The 24,364-nt window shown below is 45.4% G+C and overlaps 1 protein-coding gene across 2 annotated transcripts in view; it reads left to right on the top strand.

Moving 5' to 3' along the window:
- Nucleotides 1-3,510: 3,510 nt before the first annotated feature.
- efnb2a (ephrin-B2a) overlaps nt 3,511-24,364 on the top strand; it is a 34,296-nt gene continuing 13,442 nt past the window's right edge. Inside the window, exons 1-3 of one of the 2 annotated variants that reach the window (XM_030081100.1) lie at nt 3,511-3,611; nt 3,736-4,358; nt 16,819-17,102. In XM_030081100.1, coding sequence (XP_029936960.1) covers nt 4,246-4,358; nt 16,819-17,102 — 397 coding nt within the window. In that variant the 5' untranslated portion in view covers nt 3,511-3,611; nt 3,736-4,245. Of the gene's footprint in view, nt 4,359-16,818; nt 17,103-24,364 lie in introns of both variants that reach the window. The other variant, XM_030081099.1, reaches the window with a different exon arrangement.

Genomic DNA, 24,364 nt, shown 5'->3' with positions numbered 1-24,364 from the left:
GGAAAAAGTTGCACAGACGCACACGGTACAAGTCAACAACGGTCCTCAACGCTCCTATAATGACACTTTTTATATCTCTAAATGCTTTTCTGATATGATTTTTTTTTATTGTTTAGGATTGTTTGGCTTGAGATTTCCTCGCTATGATTTTGTAGCTTTATGTACAAAACTACAAGATCAAATTTGACGCGCTTACGCGGAGGTATCGCGTGTGCGCGTATCCCTCCATCACAGTCTTCCCAAGTTAGTTTTTGGAGGAGAGTTCAGGCTGCAGCTCACACCGCCAGAGTGTATCGCCTAGATAACCCAACATACAGGACGGGGTGAGATGAGGCTGGACGTCCCGGGCCCCGTGCGCCCCGCAGGGCCCCCGGATACACACCATCGCACTGATGCGCAACTGAATAAACAGTGGTCGGCCTCGTGTGTGCGCTGCCCGTCCCGCTGGTTCGAGCCCCTTTCAAGTCTACAGGGCTGGAAAACTCCCAAGTCGGCCAATTCAACTTAGTTGAAATGCGTGAAAATATAGGCTGGAATACATTTTTTTTTTTTTGGTAACTTTTATTTATTTGTTTAGGCTATTTACTGGCCAAACCAGTGTTAAAAAAATTTAATGCTTATAGAAAAATCTCTATGAATAGGATGTTATTTAATTTAATTTCACTTAATTAGTTAATTAGTTTGATTTCTTTCTTTCTTTTTCTAAAAAATTATATAGCCTAATGCAATGGTGAAAATTCATTTTAAGTGGGCTGAACTTAAGAGTGAAAGAAAGTTGGAGTAATTCTGCCTCAATACTACTACTACTACTACTACTATCACTACTACTACTAGCCTACTACTCATTATTATTATTATTATTATCATTATTTTGCAAGAAGGTGATCACTAATAATAATAACAACTACAAAAACAAAAACAATCGATTTATTGAAGTTGTTTTTCTTACTTAATCTGCACTCTGAAGTTTGCCACTTCATTAAACTGAATTTGATCGAAGATTACCTGGAGAATTTCCACTAATTTTATTACCTGAGAAGTTTATTTTTTAGGAAACAATGACAACACTGGTGAAAGCCCCGTCCAAACTGTTTTATATCCTGTTTGAAAGTGTCAACGCAAGATTCACAGACCAGTGTTTTGTCCGTGCGTGCATGTGTGTGTGTGTGTGCGTGCGTGCGTGCGTGTGTGTGTGTGTTTCCCAATTCTTTGTCAGCCTGGCTGATATTCAGGAAAGACGCTTTAAAGCAGTCATTACCTGACGGGCTAGGGCTTATTTTAGCCATGCACAGGGGGAGAGGGGATATTTTTTCCTCTGCGCTGTTATCCACACTTCCCTCACGAAACTCAAGTGAGGCTGCAGTTACCACATTTTAGAGGGACACTACAAATATCACAGCAAGTCCCTAAACTGTAGGGAAATCATAAGAATATTACTATGATACACTATGAGATACTTTTCTTTTGACCTAAGTAGCATAAAGTCACAATAAACTCACAACTGAATAACAAATACACACTTTACGTCCCTATTGGGAAATATTATACCCATATTACTGTGATATTAGAGACCAAGTGAAACCTATTGGAGCAAAAAAGAAAAAAGTACAGACTTTACAAACTCAGAATGGAACACCACAAATATACTTTGAGTTGCTATAGGAATATTACAGTGACACCATGTATAAAATTATATAGCTTATTAATGATTAATGACTACGTGAGTAACACTGACACACTTCAAGCCCCTTAAGGAAATTTCTAGGAATATTATGGTGATATAACAGGGGTTAAAAAAATACCTCAAAGTATCATAAAGTCTCTGTAAACTCACTGTGGAATACAGACACTTTCAAAGTCCCACTAGGAATATCACAGGGATATTATGATATTATGATATTATTAGGGGGTTATTTTCAGGAGATGTCTTCACTGTAAGTTCCTAAATATTTAGAGAACTTTCCGCAGAGGCCCGGGCTCAAGTTTTCTGTCAAAGCCGCATTTCTGTCTTGTCTTGTTAATCAAATCTCGGCTGTTCCTTTAACCCTTCTCTACTTTGAATTAATCTAATGTCCAGCTGCAATAAACATCCAGTCTGTGTCTGACCTTGCGCCACTTTTTGTGTGTTTATTCCAAAGGACGGAGAGAAGTGGGGTCCCCACATTTCCCCGCACTCCTCAATTATCTCCCCGGTGTTATATCAGCCTGGCTATCAGCTAAAACAAACAGGCGCAATCCACAGCGGCTGCCTTAAATATAGCCTGATTGAATTAAGCAGTTAGAAAGTGTCAAAACCTCACACGCTTCTTTTGAGGAGTGTAATCTACAGCTGTCAGAAGTGTGTGTGAGCCGCGATGGCTCGTCAAATTAGAGGCTATTGACTAAAAGCCTGCATTTTCAGCCAGAGTAAATGTATGCAATTTAATTTATAGGGTATGGTTAAAAGTTAAAATAATGTTTAAACAGTTGATGTTCACGGAGATGTAATGGCTCTAATAATTAAATTAATTATAGCTTTATTAGACCATGAGTTGATGAAAATGATCAAAAGTCATTAATGTTTTTAACAAGAATAAACTCCTATTTTGCTTGTAAAAAAAAGTTGCAGAGAGGTTAAGTTTCCTTTCTAGTTCCGTTCAAAGACACAATATCGTTTATTTTATGGTCCACGTAATATGAAGTAATTTGAAACAGCCTATATTTTGTTATTTTATGCTTTGCGTTGATATAAAAGTACATAAAAAAATAAAACATTCGATTGTTTCAAACTTTTACTTCAATTGCTCATCTGGCTCTTGCCGCGGCTCCTCCGCTAGTGGGCGCTGTTGCCTTTTGGAAAAACTTGAATTGCACTATGGTAGTCAATGGAGATGCATCCAGCTCTGGCTGAATATACATATATAGGCCTTGTGGGAGCAAATGTTTTCTCACTGTTTTCATTAGGGCGCCATCCATAGAAACTATAAACACGGGAGAAGTGCGTGTTATTCGATGTATGGGGGCAATAATGCCTTTATGGGCAACAGAAGACATTTAATCTGCATTGCTTACTGATGAATGAAACGCCTCTATAGTCTATTCAATTAACCTCTTGTCTTAGGTAACAAGATGAAGTTATGTTATTATAGAATTTTTTTTTATTTTTATTATGTGATTGCCGTCGTTTTATATTGGTATTTTAATTCTCAAAGCAATTGTTATTCAGATCTAATGTTATTAATTTGAACACATAACTAGATAAAAGTTACATTTACTCTTTCTGAAGTCTGAGGCTTCAAGTTCACCCGTTCACCTAATGCGAAAAGTAGGATTCAATCGTGTTTTCCACGTTTTGCTCACCAGTGGTAACCGTATTGAACCGGCTGCCCGCTTTGAGTGGCAGGAGCGTTTCTGTTGAGTTCCACACCGAAGGGCCAATCAGGAGCGGGCGGGGGCGGGGCCTGAGCCAAAGCAGCTCTACCAAATATTTCCAATCGCGACTCCTTGCCGTTACTTTCCATCCAGGCTCGGAGCAGCGCTGAAGCATCATCCCTATGTTGTGTGCAGGCGCTTGGGACGGATCTGCAGGATTCAGCCGCAGCAGTTGTTTTGCGTCGGAAAGGGGACCTCTAGTATGAGAACTTCCATTCCAGCTCGTTTGGTTTCTTTCATTCCCATATTTGATCATTTTATTAGTTTTGCTCATCCGACCTCATTGTTTCCCCCGTCTCATTTTTCTACTACTGTCATCCACAGTTTGTTGCTCACCTCCACCACCAGCACCAGCTGAACGGGGAATATCTCACCATTCCACCACCACCAGCCATCAGTATCTTTTTCTGCTGCTGCTGCTGCTGCTACTTTGGATTGCTACCTGCATTGCTGGACTAAAACGCAGGGGGATTTATATTTGTATTGATTCATATCTGCTGCCCGGTCCACAGCGGACACCACTACCTTTTCTCTCTGAGGGATGTATTATACCCGGTGAAGTGTGCGCCTTGAGAAAACGGGGGAGAATATTAACGCACTCTGCTGAATGAACTACTGCCGTGCGCCTTTGGTTTTGGAGCAGGTCTCTCGCCTGGAGATGCTCTAATACATCTGATCGGGGTTTGTGGTCCGTGCGTCTCCCCACTGGATCGGGATATAGGCGAAGAAATTGTCGCGGTCAGTCCTATCTGGAGCGCCTGACGTCTCGTTTTTTGGACATACATCGTTATTTTGAGACGGATTGTGCACCCACCGGGAGGCGGTAGGCTAACCATGGGGGACTCGATGTGGAGATATTATTTTGGAGTTTTGTTTATTGCCTGCAAGGTGGACTTGTCCCGGGCGCTTATCCTGGAGTCTATCTACTGGAACACAACAAATACCAAGTAAGTGCAGCTCCAGTCGCGCTCATTACTGGCCCCCGTAGGTGCCGTTCTCTCGTATGGAGAGGACGTCACGCCGGCCTCCGTTTAAAAAATATGGCAATTTAAAGTTTTCTTGCTTACCCGCAAGGGTACATGTGTGGTATAACCCGACTCGGGCCCTGAGGCGAATCAATAGAGACCACTTTTCATTTCGGCATACATCTAACACAGAAACGGGCACTTGCTCCACTGTGATTTCAACTTTTAAAATTGCTTCGCCTGTTATCCTCACACTTCCTCCGCCAAAATACACAGTGGCGGGTGACAGCGAGCAGTAGGGAATCGATTCTGAAACTTACTATTTGATTGAATTATAACGCTGTTTGACGGGCTGTCTGTATGCCGATTTTACCAAAAGACCTAGATGATTCACAGAGGGCCTCGGTTATTTTTCACCGCCCATGTGCCGCTGCAGGATGAGCAAGGCAACCGTAAAGTGCCAGACTTTTTGAAGGGAGTTTGGGGTTGTGTTCTTTCCACACGAGAGAGCGGTACGTATCGGGGCTAACTCATTACCAGACAGGATAATATGCCCAAAATGACCGAGCCTTGATGTTCAACTAAAATTGCTCTCAAGATAGGGATAATGTTTTTGACTCTTGTGTCACGTTTTTATTGCCTATTTGTTAGATTTATGGTTTGTGTCGTGTCACCGTTGGGGACAATTTACGCGCAGGGGACGGCTCGGGCCCGGTCGGCCGTGCGTTATGGTGGCAGCCTACACAGACAAACCTCCTCTGAAGGAAACAGACCACTAGTTTGTTTAATTAATCTGTTAATTACTATTTGTTGGCGCACATTTTTATGGAGGCGGGAAATATGACTAATTTTGCTTTTGCGTTGCTGTTTGACGCAAAATGTCTTAAGAAATTAATTTTACGCTCCACTTCCTCGGTCAATGGTAAGTTTGGCTAGGGATAACATGAATCATATTTTAGTCTAACAGATCCAAATCAGCTAAAAAGCATACTGTAACAGACATCTGAAGCTGCATCGAGCTCATTAGCGGGCCCATTTATTTTCTCGCCGTGATATTTGTATAGGGCCAAATGTTGAGTGTTATTTTTATCCTCCGTAATGAAGATAATATTAATGAGGGGAATGAATCTGGTTTGGCGAGAAATGAATCGGACTTGTGCTGACACGGCGAGGTAAAGCCTCGCTTTAGCTGCTGGGACATTTCACTGGGCCTCTAAGCCTATGTGCTGTTTTGGTTTCCAACATTTGGAGAGAAATGGAGGCAACCCCGAGGCCGTGGAGCATGGCATTTAAGCAGCAACCGCGCACAAGACAAAATTATGGACAAAATGCTGAAAGAAAGGTGGAGATGTGGTTCAGCGAGATGAAAACTTTTAATAGGTCGCCGTGTGCTCCCCTTCCAACCCCTGGTCTCATTTTCATCCACCTTCAGCTGTGTCAGCGGCCTGAATGTAACCCTCCACAACATGACACACAGGAGCTGAATTATTATTGCATTCAGAGACAGACTTCAGGGGGTCCCAGATAGGGAGATAAAACATTGGCTCGGCTATGACCTCGAGCCTGTGATCATCATAAGGCAAACACCCCTCAAAAGGCTTGTAAGGAAAAATGAATTTTTAAAAAAATCATTAATGTGTTGTCTCGCCCTGCTGTCTTCATATCACACCCACCAGTTAGATAGCAGTAGATTTGCATTTTGAAAGACCCAAAAGGCGGTTAAACTCTTTTCTGCAGATTAAAAAGGTGGGGAACCGGGCTTAGCTGGGTTTCTCCTCCACTATACACCCTGGACTCGGCCCGACGGGGGGCGCCTCTCTTTGTGCCCATTTCGTCACGGCCAAACTCCAACTCGCTTAATAATTCAGCTTTTGGCTCCAATTCAACCTGAAGCCCCTCTCTCTGTGTCTCTCTCTCTCTCTACTTTGCGAGGGTTCCTCCAACGCTGCAGCACATAAGCAAGACACAATGGAGACATGATGGTCTAACAGGTGTCTATTGTTGCTCTGTCCTGCAGGCCTAACTACGTGTGCGTAATCATACGCGCACACAGTTGGAGCATACTGTGCCGTTTCCCCCAGTGAATATGGAGAGACTAGGTAGTGTGTATTCTGTGTTGGCTGCGGGACTGGGCGCTGCTTCCTATGCTGGATCCAGATATTCCTCCTCGGCCTTCTAGCCGCCTGACTGCCACGGCCATCTGTGCGCCGACGCGTCAGTATCCAGGCGACTGCAAATAACTTATCAATCATCATTCTAGCACACTATGCCACACACAAACAAAAGCAAACGCATATTCCCTCAGCTTAATCTTGGCTGAAACGAGGATTTGTCTCATATTCAGGCCCATATTTCAGCCCAAATCGCCATGTGCTCAGCCTCGGATATGGAGCTGAGGTGCGTGGAGTTGTTTTGCGTTGGCCGCTGCATTAACTGCCATTTGATCACCATTTGGCACCGCGCAACGCAACGGTGAGAAGAAAACAACCACCGAAATGTTTTTTAGCAGAAAACATTTGGTTGGGTGTGATGTGCAGAGATTTTTAGTCACATGCCAACGCGTAATAGCACATATCACAGCAAATACAAACACCAATGGATTTTTTTGGTCATATCTTAATATAAAAAGTAAAAAATCTATGCAAGACATATTGCAATGGTTTTTTTTCGACTTTGGCTCTCTCTTTAGTCCTGCTTTCTATATGCAGAGCAACCCAACAAGTCATTTTGTGCCTTTTAAAATACCTTTCTCGTTGGGAACTCCCCGTTTGGAGCAACAACTGCTGCCCTTTCAAATTAGTATGTCATTTCACTTGGCGTGTCACTCTCGATTGAAAAGGAGCAAAAAAAAAAAAAAAAAACGTCCACCCTTGAGGCAAGAATAGGCCATGGGGCTGCCACAAATGCAACGGGCATTCCGTGGAATTAGCGTGTGCGCGCATTCTTTGCGTGCTGTCTGGGTGAAGAGTTCAGAGGTAAAAGACCAGGGTCCGATATATATCTCATTGTGTGATCTGGCCACCCTTTTTTTCGGTAAATGACCCCTTGTAATTTGCGTGTTTACAGAGCTGACAGCGGCACAAAGCACAGAAACACCTTCAGCATGTAGTTGAATTGCTCTCACAAACAGCAGCCACTCCACTGGACTTATTTAGCCTACCATGTGAAATGTGAAATCCTCAAAATTGGCTCATGGAGCTGCATTAAGGGAGGCTTCCTCTTCTCATGAAGTGCATAGATGAGCTAAATCCAGGTGAAAGCCACTATCCCGTATTGATTTGCCCAATAAAATCTGCACCAGTCACAAAAGAGGAAATGTAGATCCAGAGTGAGAGAAGGAGCTGAGCTGAAGGGACTGATTTTGTACATTCAGTGTGTACATTCTGTGTGCAATAACCTTTCCGTGGCAGACAGTGAAACCTTTATCCCCTTTTCATACTTCTGGTGAAAGACCTCATGCCTATACGTCAATTATCCCCCGGTCGGTAGAAGAGAAACCCGAAAGCATGAATATCTTTATTCTGGAGTTCAGCAATATGCTCAACAGACCGACCTCTCCCTGCCTCTGCGTCTCTCTTTTAGTTTGTGTTAGTCCTCCTCTTTGACTATTCAGGGAGGATGAATGTTAGAAATGTGAAGGCTCCAGGCCAGTCTAATGCCTTTGTGTGTAGGCTGGGGGAGAGGATAAAGAAACAGCTAGACTCCCTGTGTTCATGTGTGTGTGCATGTGTATGTGTATGTGTGTGTGTGTGTGTGTGCATCTAGCACAAGCTGGTAGCAAAAAAAAAAAAAAAAAAAAAAAAAACAAGAGAAAAACTCCCTCCACAGGGCCTACGGCTGTGTCGATTAAACCTCATTGTTATTTGCGCTTTACTACTTTACTGCCCTTATGCATGAACTTCTGCACAAAAAATAAATAAATAAATAAAAAGAATGCCCCCCCCCTCCCCTTCAACCCCACCCAACACACACGCATTTCCCACCCCCTCCCCACCCTAACCCCCCCTCACACACACACCTCCTTCCTCTGGTAATCCATTTTGTAGTTGGGAGGGAGAAACAAAAGAGAGGCCTGCTCTACATGGTTTATGTAAAAGAAACGCTCCCTCTCCTCCACTGCAGTTCATTAAGAGATTACATAGAAGCCCAAAGGCCCTTTTGTGACCAGGCAGCGACGGGGGCACCTCCGTGGGTCCTTTTGTGAGGGGCGGGGTGGTGGTGGTGGTGGGGGGGGGGTGGTATGGAGGTGCGGAGAGGGGAGGGAAGAAGCATAGAGATGCAGATCCATCGTGAATGACTGACGAGGCCCGATGCTGAATGTTGTAATGCTGCCCTCCCTCTTCCTCCTCCTCCCATCCATCCATCCATCCATCCATCCCCACTTCCTCTCCCGTCTCTCTGTTTCTGAGGCCACAGGAGGGCCTCTAATTCTCTTTTCTTTCTTTCTTTCTTTCTTTCTTTCTTTCTTTCTTCCCAAAGACAGAAAAAAGAGGGAGAAGATTGCTTGTTTTAATTTAGTTACATCTGAGCGAGAGAGGGTAGAGCGAAGATTCGCTGGGGCAAACATGAAGAGAGAGAAAGAGAGTAAGAGAGGGAGAGAGAGAGAGGGACTGAGGGGAAAAGTTAAAACCTGCCATGTTCGACACCGTGCTCCGAGTGCGAGGGTTATGGGGGTTGACGTGGCTTTTTTTTTTTTTTTTTTCTTTTTCTTTCTTTTTCTTTTTTTTTTTTTTTTTTAAATGATTACTGCCAAGAGAGAAGTCGATGATTAAGATTGCATTTACACAAAAAAGGAACACGGAGAGAGAGAGAATAGGACAAGGCAGAGAAATGAAACGGAGAGGGAGAGAAGAAAGCGTCAGGGCCCCTTGGGGCGAGGGGGGTAATTATGTCTAGGCCTGCTAAGATCCCATAGGCCTGGATTACTGGATGAAAGGTAGGGCCGAAGGCAGGGAGAGAGAGAGAGAAGGAGAGAAGGAGAGAAGGAGAGACGGGACATGGGTGGATAGGGTGACAGCCAGCGGTGGAAGGATAAAGACCCCTGTCCCCTCGGCCAACAGAGGGCGAGAGCCGGGGCGCTGCAAAGCATTGTGGGTGGATTAACCCTCGCTACGCCTAGCCTGGCCTCTTTGTCTGCCATCCTAATGAATCCCCAACACTGCGAGGCAGACGCTCGCCTTGACCAACATGTTTCCCCATAACTTCACATCCACAGGAAGAGAGCGGAGCATGCGGCCTCTGTGGCCATGGGGCCATGCAAATAGCCGTCCAGAGGTTTAAATAGACAGGCCAGAGGGAGGTTGCCTGGGAAAAAGAACGAAAGAAGAGAGAGAGAGAGAGAGAGAGAGAGGAGGAGGCCAGGAGGAGAAAGGGGTGAGAGGCAAACAGACAGAGGATCTGACTGTTTTTTTCTGTTTTGTCCCTGGCGACAGATGTGATGGTCATAACCTCAGGAAGTAGGTCTACAACCCTCCTCCTCCTTCTCGTTCCTCCCTTTGCTCCCTTTGCCCAAACACCCCCCTCCCCACCCCCAGCACATCACTACCACATACACCCACTAAAAAAGACACTAAAGTTGAAAGTGTAGAGGAGGAGGGAGGGTGGGGGGGTGGAAGATAAATGGGGAAAACAGATGTCACCCCGCTGATTTACTTTCAAGCCCTCTAACTCACCCAGCCGCTGCCTGCCTGTCACCCACCTGTGCACCCGCCTCTCCACGGGAGCCGGGGATAGAGATATACTGTGGAGGGAGGGAGCGAGGGATGGAAAGAGAGAGGGAGAGATAGAGAGCAAAGTTACGGCCACTCCACTTTCACGTCACGCAGATTGCGAGTGTAAATCCGAGCGGTCGCCCCCGTTTCCTTTCCAAAAAACCACCCGATATCCGTTGTTTTGCGGCCTCATCGCCACGAGATCCTCATCGTCAGCGTGCGAGGAAAACAAGTTTTATTTTATTATTAACGTCAGTCATGTTCCAGCCATCAAACAGCCGGAAACACACAGGCATCCACGTGAGAAGAAGCAATCCGTGTGTGTGGGATATCACTGCTTTAAATTAATGCCACCACTCTGAGAGCCAAGGTGTCAATTATTATTTTTTTAATTTTTTTTTTTTTTGTTGAAAATTGAGCTTGTCTTGTTTTTGGACTGAAAGCCCCTCAGTTGTGATAGAGCATTTTTTTTTTTTTTTTTTTTTTTTTTTGCAGTTAGATATGAGAACCTTTTTTTAGCACGGTAAAGGGGTAAAGGATTTTCTTTTTTTTTTTTTTTTTCTTTTTTTTTTTTTACCAGCTCCAGAAAGAGAACATGCACCTGTGGCTGTCGTCACCTTCCCACCAAATGGGCCGACAGCGTGCTTAGAGATGAGAGAAACGAGGCCGGCTGATAGGCCGCCGGCGCTTTTGCTTTCAGCTTCTGTGTTACTTTTCTCCCAGTCCTGTCGGAGCAGTTGGTGTGTGTTTGAGGGGAGGGTGGGGGGGTGGATGGAGGGATAAACAGAGTGAGAGAGGAGGAGGAGGAGGAGGGTTTACACTGATTTACTGTACATGAGATGGCGCTGCTGAGTGCTGTGTCATTGCCTGTGGAAGGCCCCATTGCTTTCTCTTTCCTTCTTTCTTTCTTTCTTTCTTTCTTTCTTTCTTTCTTTCCTCCGTTATCACGTGGCTGTGATAATAGATGCCGTGATGAACTACATAGATTGTCATGCCCGCGGCGTGGCGAAGGACAAATGGTGCGTGACGTGACGGAGGAGTGGGAAAACAGAGTCGTCGCGGGCAACATCAGGAACACATTTATCACGAGTGGTCCGAGTCATTTGCCTCCACACTCTGCCTTTGACACCGCCTTGAAGCTCTCATCTTTAACATTCATCTCTATGTATATTATATATGCATGTTATTTATTTGTTTATTTATCTGCGTTTAACACGTTCAGTGCCTGATCTGTAGGAGCCTCGCAAAACCACAGCAGAGCCTGATGTTAAACACATGGCGGCGGCGGCGGCGGCGGCGGCTGCTCTCGGAGAATATTTATGGATGAGTCACACAAAAGGGGACGAAGAGGGATTGAGGAAGAACTGAGGAGGAGGAGGGCTGGGAAACAGGAGGGGTGAAAGGCCAAGTGTGCCTTAGAATGGGTGGAGGGTGCCGGGGTGTGTGTGTGTGACGGAGGGTGGGGTGGGGGTCAAAGGCATTTATATAAGATGACAGGGCAGGCTTTTATTTGTTTATACCCCTCCTTCCCTTTAATTCCCCCTCTCCGTCGTTCTATCATCTTCTGCTGTCATCATCCTCTCTGCCAGCAGCTCTCTCTCTCTCTCTCTCTTTTTCTCTCCGTCTCTCTCTCTCTTCTTCTTGGCTAGGCCAAATTGTGAGAGATGCAGCTGTTGAATGGTGGCTGTCATGATGGAGAGAGAGAGAGAGAGAGTGTGTGTGTGTGTGTGTGTGTGTGAGAGAGAGAGAGAGAGAGGTGGAGTTTGTGTATCAGTCTCCTCAGCCTGTCTGGGTGACCTTGTGTACCTGGTGTTTTGTTCTAATGGCTGCCAATGGGGGGGCCAGGTGTCTGCTATGTGACACACACACACACACACACACACACACACAAAATGCAGGCAGGGGAGGAGACGGGGCACGGGAGGGAGGCAAAGAACAAATGAACGAGTGTCCAACTTGACAATCTGTCTTTCTTTGCCTCCTCTCTCGCTCCTCGCCATTTTTTGTCCAGGCCTCTGCTTTGTGACGCTCCAGAACGGCCTTTTTCTTCTTTTTCTTTTTCTTTTTGTCTTTTTATTTTTAATCACTCTCTTGGTAGCTTAGCTTCAACCACTCCTTCAACCTGTTTTTTTTTTTTTTTTTTTTTTTTTGACAATTACCGGTTGCTTTCATTGTACAACATTTAGTGTTAAATACGCTGAGTCACTGTAAACACAGAAGAGTGTGATGGAAAGGACAGTGTTTGCTCAGTTTTTTTTTTTTTTTTTTTTGTGGCCCTGGCCAAGTCAGATTGCAATTGGAATTGTGAAACACAGAGAATTAACAGGATGCAGGCATCATGATACCTGATCTGAATAATATTCAGTCAGTAAAAAACACAATACTCACCCTATGTGTGTGTGTGTGTGTGTGCGTGTGAGTGAGACAACGAGATGGAACCACACTTGTGCGATTAACAGGCATGTGTGTGTGTGTGTGTGAAAGAGAGAGAAAGAGAAAGAGTATGTGCGTCTACCTGTGATAAGATGGAAATTTCCTTGTGTTACATGTTTGATTATGTGATTGTGTACATATCTGTGTGTGTGTGTGTGTGTGTGTGTGGGTTTGGTCATGTTTGATCTCACGCTAGGTGCCCACTCCCTGCACTCCCTGAGTTGACCCCGCGGATCGGGCCGCTGCGACGCCCTCGCCGATATGATTGTCAGCCAGGAAAGACCCAGAAATACACTCCCCACGTGTAGTTATGTAGCTGTGGATGTGTGCATGTCTGAGTGTGTGTGTGTGCGTGTGTACAGCATGTGTTTGGTGTGCATGTTTGACAGGAGGGTACAGCTGTGAGAGAAAGCAGTGAAGCAGCGCAGGAGGCATTTTGTCTCCCACTTCCCTCCTAATTGCCTCATGTTAGCAACAGTACGCTGCATATTTGTCTTGCTATACTTATGAGGGCCCTCTATTGCTAAAAAGTCATTTAGTCTCATCTGTGGCCTTCAAATCTTGTTTTTCTTCAAACGAGGTAAAAAAAAAGTGCCGGCGCGGTGAGATAATCGCACTCGTTTCCAGAATTTTCTTGAATCAAGTGTCATTTTCCATGATCCTGGTGGGCTGATCTGCCTCATTCCGCCTTGTTTCCGTGTGTTTCGACTTGCTCTGTGAAACGGCATCAGAAACAAGCGGGATTATCTCATCCCACTGGCAGAGTCTCAGACTGAATATGGGACTGAATGGCCTGTTAAGACGGAGAGGTCCTGCTGGCTGTTTTTCAGGCGTTTCGGTCGGCCTTTAAACCTCTGCAGCCTGGAGCCACGTCACGTTCTGTGCTTTAAACCTCAGCACATTCATTTGATTTCTTTTAAAAAAAAAACATGGGGAAAAGGCAATGAGCACCTTAACAGGAAGTGGCTCTAAAATTGGCAGGTAGTTCGTAAAAAGTTACAGGAAAATGACCCAAAATTTGCAAAAATAAATAAATAAAATATATGAACAACAACAACAACAATAATAAATACAAACAAGAAAATGACCTGAAAATTAGAACCAAAAATATTTTTTTTCCCTGCAACATCATTTTAGATTAAATTAAAATAATTATAAATATAGTTTTCTGGACATTCTGGAGTTTTTTTTTTTTTTTTGGATAATTTTCTAATAATTCTCCCTCTCTCTCTCTCTCTCTCTTTTTTTTGGTTACAATTTTCAGATCATTTTCTTTTTTCTTTTTTCTTTCTTTTTTTTTCTTTCTTTTTTTTTTTTTTTTTTTTAGCTTATTTCCAGGTCAAGTTTTTGTAACTTCTATCAGTTCCTTTCAGATTTTTGGGTGATGTCTTGCTAAGGCTTTTTTTTTTTTTTTTTTTTGCCATGTTTTTGAAAGAAACCAAGCCAGCATGCTCAGCTCTCAAAGAGTTAAACTCTCTGCACAACCAGTATGATGACATTTTCAGAGTCACCCCAGTGAACAGCAGTCATGTCTGGTGATAAACTCCCTCAGTAAACAAGTGAGGAGAAGCTAAAATATCATCACTGTTTAAACCCAACCCTAATCCTAATTCTAATTTTAATCCTAAACCGCAGTTTTAACTTCATGTTGAGGTTAGAGCTGTCCAAAATGACCCTCACTGTGCAAAAGTGTCCTCACTCCCGAGGTCTGAACTCACACACACACACACACACACACACACACACACACACAGTGATCCACATGCACAGATTCGGAGCATCAGAGCGTGATGGGACATGGTGATAAGGACGTGGAGCTGTCCGATACAGATCTGAGTTCAGCTCTTTTGTTGCTGCTTGTTGTCATTATGGACAGAGAGGCAAGCAGCTCCAGATCAGCCACTTTAGATAAATAATGCCCACCAGCCCTGTCAGCACACACACACACACACATACACACACACACACACACACACACACACACACACACACACACACACACACACACACATATGTACATGCATGCATGCACACTTTCACCCCTGTGTAAACACACATGCACTGCACACGCATGAATGAATTCACAAACACACACACACACACACACACACACACAAGGCAAGGTTCAGTGTGTATTAGTAAAGCCCCCCCAAGGCTTTTCTAAGGCTTCGCTCTCTCTCTCTCTCTTGCTCTCTCTCTCTCTCTTGCTCGCTTGTTCTAGTTCTCCTGTCCGCTCTCTTGCCCCCCCATCCCCTGACACGCACACACACACACACACACACACACACTGATGATGAGATGAGAGGATGCCAGATGGCCCTGCAATGCATAGACATACATTCATTCATTCCTCTCCCTCTCTCTCTCTCTCCCTTCCTCTCTCTCTCTCTCTCTCTCTCTCTCTCTCTGTCCGTCAGTGGACAAACTGTACCACCACTGAGTGTTTCCCCTGGGGGGCAGGAAAAAATTCACTCGGCCTACTTGGCTGCTGTGTGTGTGTGTGTGTGTGTGTTTGCGTGAGCTGGTCTGTGCTCATATGTGTGTGCGTATGTTGTGTGTGTGTGTGTGTGCACGTGATTACGCCAGGAGCCAAGATGATGATGCGTGCGCTCAGAGAGGGAAGGAGAGATAATGTATGTGACTGTATCTGTGTGTGTTTGAATGGCACAGAGCGCACAGAGCATGTGTGTGTGTGTGTGTGTGTATAACAGAGAAAATAAGAAGGTGAGGGAAAGAAGGCCTGTGCACTACCATCCAATATATATATATATATATATATATACATACATATATATATAAACTGATTATGTGTTGAATTTTTTCCTCCACTATTTCATTTAACTCTCTTTGTTAATTATGAATCGGCTGTGCCTTGCCACCGGTCCCCTGTGTGAAGGCTCCCCTGCCGCCCTGCGGTGCCTGTCTTTGTAGTCACACACACACACACACACACACACATGAAGAAAGAGAGAAAAAGCCATACGCCGGCGCTGAGTCCTCCTATGAAGAGCAGAATAATTCACTGTTTTTGGTCTCTTTGCTTTTGTAATCAGCCGACCTGAGCCTGGCCCCCTGCTGCTGCCCTGCACTCTCTTCAGGGAGGGCGGGGGTCAAAGTTCACATGGAGATGGCGGGCCTACAGTCTGCCCACGCTGAAAAACACACATTTATATGCATTCTGTGTAACGTGTAAGGGTGGATGGATGTGTGGAGAGAGCTGTAGGAAACAAGGATGTTGGAAGGAAGTGAGAGGTGACAACTAAGCAAGGTTGCCTCCTTGTGTGTGTGTGTGTGTGTGTGTGTGTGTGTGTGTGTGTGGAGAGTATCTCCCGTGTCAACAAGAGAAAAGTCACTGTTTCCCCATGCTAACAGTCCACGTGGCCCGATAGCCCTCCTCAGCGAGCAGCAGGCACACACTGCTAACAACACGGGCACCCCATTCAACTCCACTCGACATTCATATATCATTTCCATAAATGAATTTTTGCAAAGTATTTCTATCTAAATGTTAACAGCGGACCTCCCTCCTGGGCGTCCAGTTAACATTTAAAAATGTATTCATGCGTGCCACAAATCCGTTTAGTGGATAAATACGAGGTTTCACCTTCAGCTCCAGCTGCAGCTATGAATGTGTGTGTGTGTGTGTGTGTGTGTGTGTGTGTGTGTGTGCAATCACAGGCATGCTGCAGGGTCTATCTGTACTTGGAGTCTAAATAGCAACATTATTTTACTTTGGGAGGAATTTAGGGAAATTCAACTGCACTCCCAGACAAGCCTCCAGGCTCTGTGGATGTGTGTCTGTGTGTGTGTGTGTGTGTGTGTCTTTGCCTGTTGTTTTTCCATTTGCCATACAAAGCCGAGACTCCGTTTTATTGTTTTTCATTTTCCTGTTTTGCATGCCGGCGCTGCTTTGTCATTTCGGATTCCGGAAGCGCGCCGCCCTCTCCTCATTTATCCGCTTAATTATTCGCACTTTCCATCGCCGCCACACTGCTGAAGAGAAACAGCGCCGTGTGATTGTATCTTCAGATATAGGGGTCACTTGCACTGCACACACACGCACACACACACATACACACACACACACACACACACACACAGAGCCATTATCCTTCATCATCAAAAATTAATGGACCCAATCAGTAATTACCACATCAATAATTAAACCGACTTCTCCTTTTTTTGCGAGAGATGCAGAGGTTCAATGGCAAACACTCCAATCCCCAATACATAATGAATGGCACGCCATCAATTTACCGTGACTAACTCACACTCTGCCCTCTCTCCCCGACTTCCAGATTCGTGCCGGGCCAGGGTGTGGTATTGTACCCCCAGATCGGGGATAAGTTGGACATTGTGTGCCCCCGCGTGGACGGCGGGGTGAGCGACGGCGTGGAGTATTACAAGGTGTACATGGTGCCGCGGGAGCAGCTGGAGAGCTGCACCATCACCAAGGCCGACACGCCGCTCCTCAACTGTGTGAAGCCCGACCAGGACGTCAAGTTCACCCTCAAGTTTCAGGAGTTCAGCCCCAACCTGTGGGGCCTGGAGTTCTTCAGGGGGAAGGACTACTACATCATCTGTAAGTGCACACGTCTCACCGCCGCCTGTGGGGATGCTTCTCTGGGGCCATTTCTTTGTTTGGTGATGTGTTTTTCTTACACATGCAAGACGTTGACTCCCTTCTCCGAGGGTTGTCAAGCAGTGATCTTGGAAATGTCCAAAATCACCGACCGTAGAAGCAGCCGATGAGACAGGGTGAGGGGAAAATGAGAAGGACATCACAAAATAAGTCCTGGAATTCACTCAGCATTACATAGAACAGTCTAATACCTGGAGAAGCTTCTTGGATGAGCAGCACAGTGTCTTCAGGGTTGCACAGAAACCCCAGCTGCCTTTGACATATGACCTGTAGGTAACTGAGTGTGTATCTGTCCTGTAAGAGCAGGAATCCTACAGATGTCAGTGGATACACTGCAAAAAGTCCAAATCTTACCAAGATTATTTGTCTTATTTCAAGTCAAAATGTCTTATTTCTAGTCAAAATATCTCATTACACTTAAAATAAGACATGATCACCTCAGAAGTAACTTGTTTTTAGACAATTTTCACCTGTTTCAAGTGAAAATGCCAATTGGCAACATTTGTTTCTTGTTTCAAGCAAATTTTCACTTGAAACAAGAGACAATTGTCTAAAAACAAGTTACTTCTGAGGTGATCATGTCTTATTTTAAGTGTAATGAGATATTTTGACTAGAAATAAGACATTTTGACTTGAAATGAGACAAATAATCTTGGTAAGATCTTGACTTTTTGCAGTGTGGTAAACATTTCATATCCAGTTGAAGCAGTGCTGAGATACCGTCCAACAAGCGTCAGTGTGCGTTTTTTTTTTTTTTTTTTCAGAGATTCTGTTTGAAATATCCCCTTTAGGGATTTTGCATTATATGTGTCAAGCCTCTAGCAAAATCCAGCGTTAACACTTTGGTGCCAAACCACTTGAAACTATGTGGGTTGCTCTGATGTGTCAGGCTTGCGAGCGAGGAGATGCTAAGCGGCTCGGAGGCTTCACCCTCCGTCCCCTTTGGCTCGTCACGGGGTTAGAGATGACTTTGCCAGCCAATCGTGTGCTGCAGGTGTGGCTGCGCTGTTTTCCTGATTGCCCGTGATGTACCGGCGCCGTCCTGGGAAGAAGTTCTGATGGGGTTCAGTGACGGCCCCCCGGTTTGAAACATGGGAGGTGGACTGAACCATCTGTGTGGCGCTGACGGGGGGGTGCCGCGGATAGGACCATCTGTGAGGCTCTGCCACAGCCATCTGTGAGCTGTCACAGTAGGGGAAGGCCATATTTCTGACTGAGTGGAAGGAAGGGGAGGAACGAGGACAAGAGTGGGGAGGAAGAGAAGATATGAGAGGGAGAAGATTAGGGAGAGGAGAGAAGAAGAGATAGACAGGAAATACTACCCCGGCAAAATACTGTACCCCATCTAAGGCCATTGGATTTTGCATAACGTGTGTGTAAGGTCGTGGCCATTGTTGAAGTCCCATGATAGAGTGCATGCACACTGCAAAGACGCAAAATCTTACCAAGATTATTTGTCTTATTTCAAGTCAAAAATGTCTTATTTCTAGTCAAAATAAACGAGCAAACAAGCAAATTTTCACTTGAAACAAGTGAAAATTGTGTAAAAACAAGTTACTTCTGAGGTGATCATGTCTTATTTTAAGTGTAATGAGATATTTTGACTAGGAATAAGACATTTTTGACTTGAAATAAGACAAATAATCTTGGTCAGATTTTGCATTTTTGCAGTGAGTGCATGCAGCAGGCGACTGCCGCATTGTTTCTGTTGTTTCTGCAGGACATGATTTGGAAAATTCCAAATTTCCCCGTGCACTCGGCAGTCAGGAGGCACAAGGAGCCACCAGGCAACCAGTTGTTAGAGAAAAACAGGTTTAAGCAGCACAATATGCTTACTCAGTTCTGCTTAACATCATTTAAAAAAAAAAAAAAAAAAAGCAAACCGGCAACAGTGGCTGCTGTGTCACTAATGCGTCCTCGCTGCATGACGGGGCACGTCTGCAGCTGGCGTCGCCGGCTCGTGCTCAGGACGCCGCCTCACAGCTCCATGTGGACGGCTGATGAGACACAGGCAGGCCGAATCCATTACATCAGCCTCACAGGCACCAGGACGGGGGCTCGCATTTGAATATTCTATTTGTGGGAAATAAACGGAGCAGGGGTACCTGATGAGGGCGAGCACGAGCATCCACACACACACACACACACACACACAAGCTGAACAAACACTGTTAGATAGGGTTTGTGTGCCGTGGTTGGTGGACTACAAAGGCTTTTGCCCAAAGAGACACAGAAGCGACACCCCTCCCCTGATCTCCTCCTCAACATCCTGACTCTCCTCCAGACCCCCCCACAACCCCAAATACACACACACACACACACACACACACACACACCAGCACACTGTGGTTAATTATTGATGAGGCAGTGCTGGTGTTTGCTTACCCTGCCTGCTCTGCCTCAGAAGGTGATCAGGGGGTGGCAGTCTGAGGGGACAGGGTTAACTCAGGTTAATGAAGAACAGGGACGGACGGGGCAGTGTCACAGGCGCATGGAGGTGCACGTCGGGCCCGGTCGATCGCTCGGAGGCGGCGGGCACATGCGTATGAGGGCATGCGTGTGCAGTCGGCGCACGCACACAGAGCACGTTCCCTAAAGAGGACGGAGACGGCGCTCAGAGCAGCCTCCCTCTGCTTGTGGTGCATCTGTGCACACACAGCTGCAGCAGCACACACGCACCATGTCAACAACAATAGTCAACAAGCCCTCCGTCTCTATCTCCTTCTATCTATCACTGCAGAAACACAAACTCTTACCAAGATTATTTGTCTTATTTCAAGTCAAAAATGTCTTATTCCTAGTCAAAATATCTCATTACACTTAAAATAAGACATGATCACCTCAGAAGTCACTTGTTTTTAGACAATTTTCACTTGTTTCAAGTGAAAATTCACTTGAAATAAGTGAAAATTAGCTAGAAACAAGAAACAATTTTTGCCAATGAAACAAGCAAATTTTCACTTGAAACAAGAGACAATTGTCTAAAAACAATTCACTTCTGAGGTGATCATGTCTTATTTTAAGTGTAATGAGATATTTTGACTAGGAATAAGACATTTTTGACTTGAAATAAGACAAATAATCTTGGTAAGATTTTGCGTTTTTGCAGTGTATCTATCTATCTATCTATCTATCTATCTATCTATCTATCTATCTATCTATCTATCTCTCTGTGGCTCTTCTTTATCACGCGCTTGTTGAGTTCAGAGGCTAAACTGACAGGCACGTCCAATTTCTCCCCTCCTCAGACTGAAAAGCCTCCTCTTCATCAGCCTGCCGAGTCGACAAGTTGGAACAGAAAGAGTGGAGGAAAGTTCAATCCAGAACTTTAATAAAAAAAAAAAAAAAAAAAGGAAAGGGGAGGGCAGTAGAAAATCCAATTTTGCAGTTCTTGCAAATTCATAGCCCTCCCCAACTTCCTTCAACACACACACACACACACACACACGCGCGCGCGCACGCACGCCTCTGCTACCGCCGCCGCCGCCGCCATCCCCGCCTTTGCTGCTCCACCCCCCCCCCCCAAAAAATGCTAATGTGTAGCCTAAAGAGGAGCGAGAGACAGAGGGAAAGAGAGAGAGAAACAGAGGGCTGTTTCTCCATCGGAGTGTGTCGCGTTTTGCTGTTAATTGCCTCCTCTTGGCGAGCTCCGGCCCCGGCCCTGCAGCTTAAGCAGCCCCGGCGCAGTGTGGCTGTGGCGCTGCGACGCCTCCCCTCAGCCCTGTTCCCACTTTGAATCGGGGGGGTTGGAGGAGCTCCAGCCTCGCACGGGTAAACACACCGGGAGCACGGCACGGGAAAAAAAAAAAAAAAAAGACAGAATGAGAGAAATGTGGAGAGGTGTGCGTAGGTGGAGTAAGATGTGTGTGTTGTTAGGGCTTTTTTTTTCCCTTTTTACCGTGCAGAGTAGAAGCAAGCCAATATGTGCATCTCGGCCCGTGGGTGTGTTTGTGTGCAGTCGAGGTCTCGGTGTGTGTTTGAGGAGGTGAACGAGGCACGGCAGGAAATAAACGCGTGCACTCGGGGCGAGCCACACCGCGCCCCGCCCGCCCGCCCGCCCGCGCGAGAGAGGATCCTCCATCTCCCCTCCCGGTGCTGTTGAAGAACCGGCGAAGTGTGTCACCGCCTCAGAAAGTCCGCCGCGAGGATTTCATTAGTCTTTTTGGAGTGAGCACTCGATACGTAATTAATTAAGCGGCGTTTAATCCTCCGTTTCTTCTCACAATCGCCAAGGCCCCCGCATCAGTGCTGCGGATCTGAATCTCAACCAATTGGATTAGCGCTGCCTTGTGTTAAGTATTGTGCCAAGGCTAGACCTAGATTAGTTGGGCATGCCCCCCCCACCCTCCAGATTCAAACAACTGTGACATTAGGCCGCAGAATTCGACTGTCCCATCCTGTATTGGGGCAGATGATGGAAGACTGAGAGGCATTGAAATCCATTTCCCATGCGCTGAATGGGAAAAACACGGACCCTTTTGTTTGTTGGTTAATCTGTGATTACACTGCGCGGTGTATGCGCTCTGACATACTTCATCATGTGTGTGTGTGTGTGTGTGCATGAATTTCCATGCTGTTGCGAATATGCACCACGGCGCGGTCCTGCCTTTGCGTGCATACAGCGGCCGCCATGTTTGTGTGTGTGCATCTGCAGGTTTCCGCGTGTGTGTATGTGTTTGCGTGCGCCTTTTTTTTTTTTTTTTTTTTTCCGAGTGGAAGCGGGCAATGCTGCTCCAGTTGAGAGCAGATGAGTTTGACGTGATTGTTTGAGGCAGCATGGCCCGCAGCCGAGAACCTAGTGAGCTAGATGATTACATGAGCTAAAGAGAGAGAGAGAGGGAGGGAGGGAGGGAGGGGGGGTGGTCGAGAGAGAGAGAGAGAGAGAGAGAGCATTACGAGAGGGCGAAAGAGAGCTAAAGAGGAAGGGAGGGAGGGGGTGGTCGAGAGAGATAGGCAGGGAGCAGAGCGACATGGAGCTAAAGAGTGAAGGGAACGGGGACACGGAACAAGAGAAAAAAAAGAGAGCGAAAGAGGGCGGAAGAAGGACGGGGCTGCATTTACAGTCAAGGCAGACGTGCGCGGGGAAATTCCATTAAGATTTTAATCACCTTTTTCTTCAGTCAAAACAGAAAATAGTCCTGTCGCGTCTCCACTCCAACCCCCCCCCCGCAACCCCTCCTCCTCCTCCGAATTGTCTCGTGAATCTGGCGTGAACTCTCGGGGAAATTCCTCCCATGAAATTAGACATGAACTCATCACGGGTGCGCATACCTTCGCCTGTCAATGAGTCAAACTGTCAGCGGCCCGCGTTCATTCCAATAGAGGAGGATTTACGATATTAAGCCGCGATGCTAATGTGTGTGGATTTCCTGTGGGGGAATATTTTAGGGGTAAAAGGGGGCAAGTTGTCCGATTTTGTCCCCGTAAATGTCCTTAAGCCACGTCACTCCTGTGATCATTGAGCGTCGAATAACTTATTGGATTTAAATAATGCATTTGAAGTGTTGCTGGTGGAGGGGGGGTGGTGATTATGACGGGGCTGTGGTATTCGGGGTGACCCGGCGTTCCCCCGGCCTGTTTCTCCGGGGTCACAGGGGTCCCTAAATGCGAGGGCGCCACCCTGTCACAGGCGATTAGGAGCCACGGCGACTGACGGGCGCTAACCGGCCCGTGACCCCGGCGCCACCGCGATGCCTTCACTGTCCGCGGCCGAACCGACGGACGGCAATTACGCTCCGCCGTTTAGATCATGGCTCCCTCCGTCCCTCTGGATCTCATTCGCTCTTCTCTTCTTCTCCTCTCCTCTGTCGTTCCAAGGCGCATCCTCATTCTGTCCATTCATTCTCTCCGCTATCTGAAATTTGCTGCCTCTTTTCCCTCCCTCCCCCACTCCCCTCCCTCGCCTCACCATGCCTTTGCTCTATTCATCTGTTTATGAGCAGCCCGGCATTGTCTTGTGGCGCTGCATTGTGTATTAATTTGACCCACAGAGGTTGCCAGCGTCGGGGAATCTGCTCGGAAAGTGTCGTTTTGCAAGAGAGGTTGATCTGCTGAGATGAAATATGTTGTACAACATGCTTATATGAAGAAAGAAAAAAAAAAATCCAACTTCCATTTAGTTTTAAATTCTGTGTCAAATTTTGTTTTTCTTCAAATAAGTGAAAAAAATAGTTGTAGTCCAGTGCAGTTTCACTTGTTTCAGGGAATAAAGTTTTATTTTCTGGGAGCGAGTATAAATCTGTTGAGGCAAGGCAGATCAAGGAAATGACACTTGATCCAAGAAAACTCCACAAACAAGTTGATAAGCATTGGAAACAAGTGGGATGATCTCATCCCTATGGCAGAGTTTTTCACTTGTTTGAAGAAAAAATGCTGAATATGAGTCTTTTTTTTTTTGTTTTGCAACATACACCTAAAAGGTCACACGATGGCACAGCATGGCACGGATAACACTGCAAAAAGTCCAAATCTTACCAAGATTATTTGTCTTATTTCAAGTAAAAATGTCTTATTTCTAGTCAAAATATCTCATTACACTTAAAATAAGACATGATCACCTCAGAAGTAACTTGTTTTTAGACAATTTTCACTTGTTTCAAGTGAAACTTCGCTTGAAATTTGCCAGTGGAAAAAGTGAAAATTCACTTGAAATAAGTGAAAATTAGCTAGAAACAAGCAACAAATTTTGCCAATGAAACAAGCAAATTTTCACTTGTTTCAAGCAAATTTTCACCTGAAACAAGTGAAAATTGTCTAAAAACAATTTACTTCTGAGGTGATCATGTCTTATAAGTGTAATGAGATATTTTGACTAGGAATAAGACATTTTTGACTTGAAATAAGACAAATAATCTTCTTGATTATTTGATTTGATTACTTGATCTTGATAAGCATTGGAAACAAGTGGGATTATCTCATCCCTCTGGCAGATTTTTTCACTTGTTCGAAGAAAAAATGCTGAATATGAGTCTTATTTTTTGTTTGTTTTGCAACATACACCTAAAATGTCACATGATGGCACAGCACGGCACTGATAAGGTGCTATTTTATCACCTCAAAGTGACAAAAATCCACTTAAACGAGAAATCTGAGTTCAGATGAAGTGCCTCTGCCCAAATGAAAAACGCCTAATGAGACAAACAGCTTGATTCCGTGTGGCGGTGTTTGCTGGCGTGTTGCTGGGGAGTCACTTTGCGAGAAAG

The sequence above is a fragment of the Myripristis murdjan genome, chromosome 21, assembly GCF_902150065.1.
Source record: "Myripristis murdjan chromosome 21, fMyrMur1.1, whole genome shotgun sequence".
Classification (NCBI taxonomy): domain Eukaryota; kingdom Metazoa; phylum Chordata; class Actinopteri; order Holocentriformes; family Holocentridae; genus Myripristis; species Myripristis murdjan.
The sequence above is the reverse complement of the archived record's forward strand: the minus strand, read 5'-3'. Positions and strand labels throughout refer to the sequence as shown.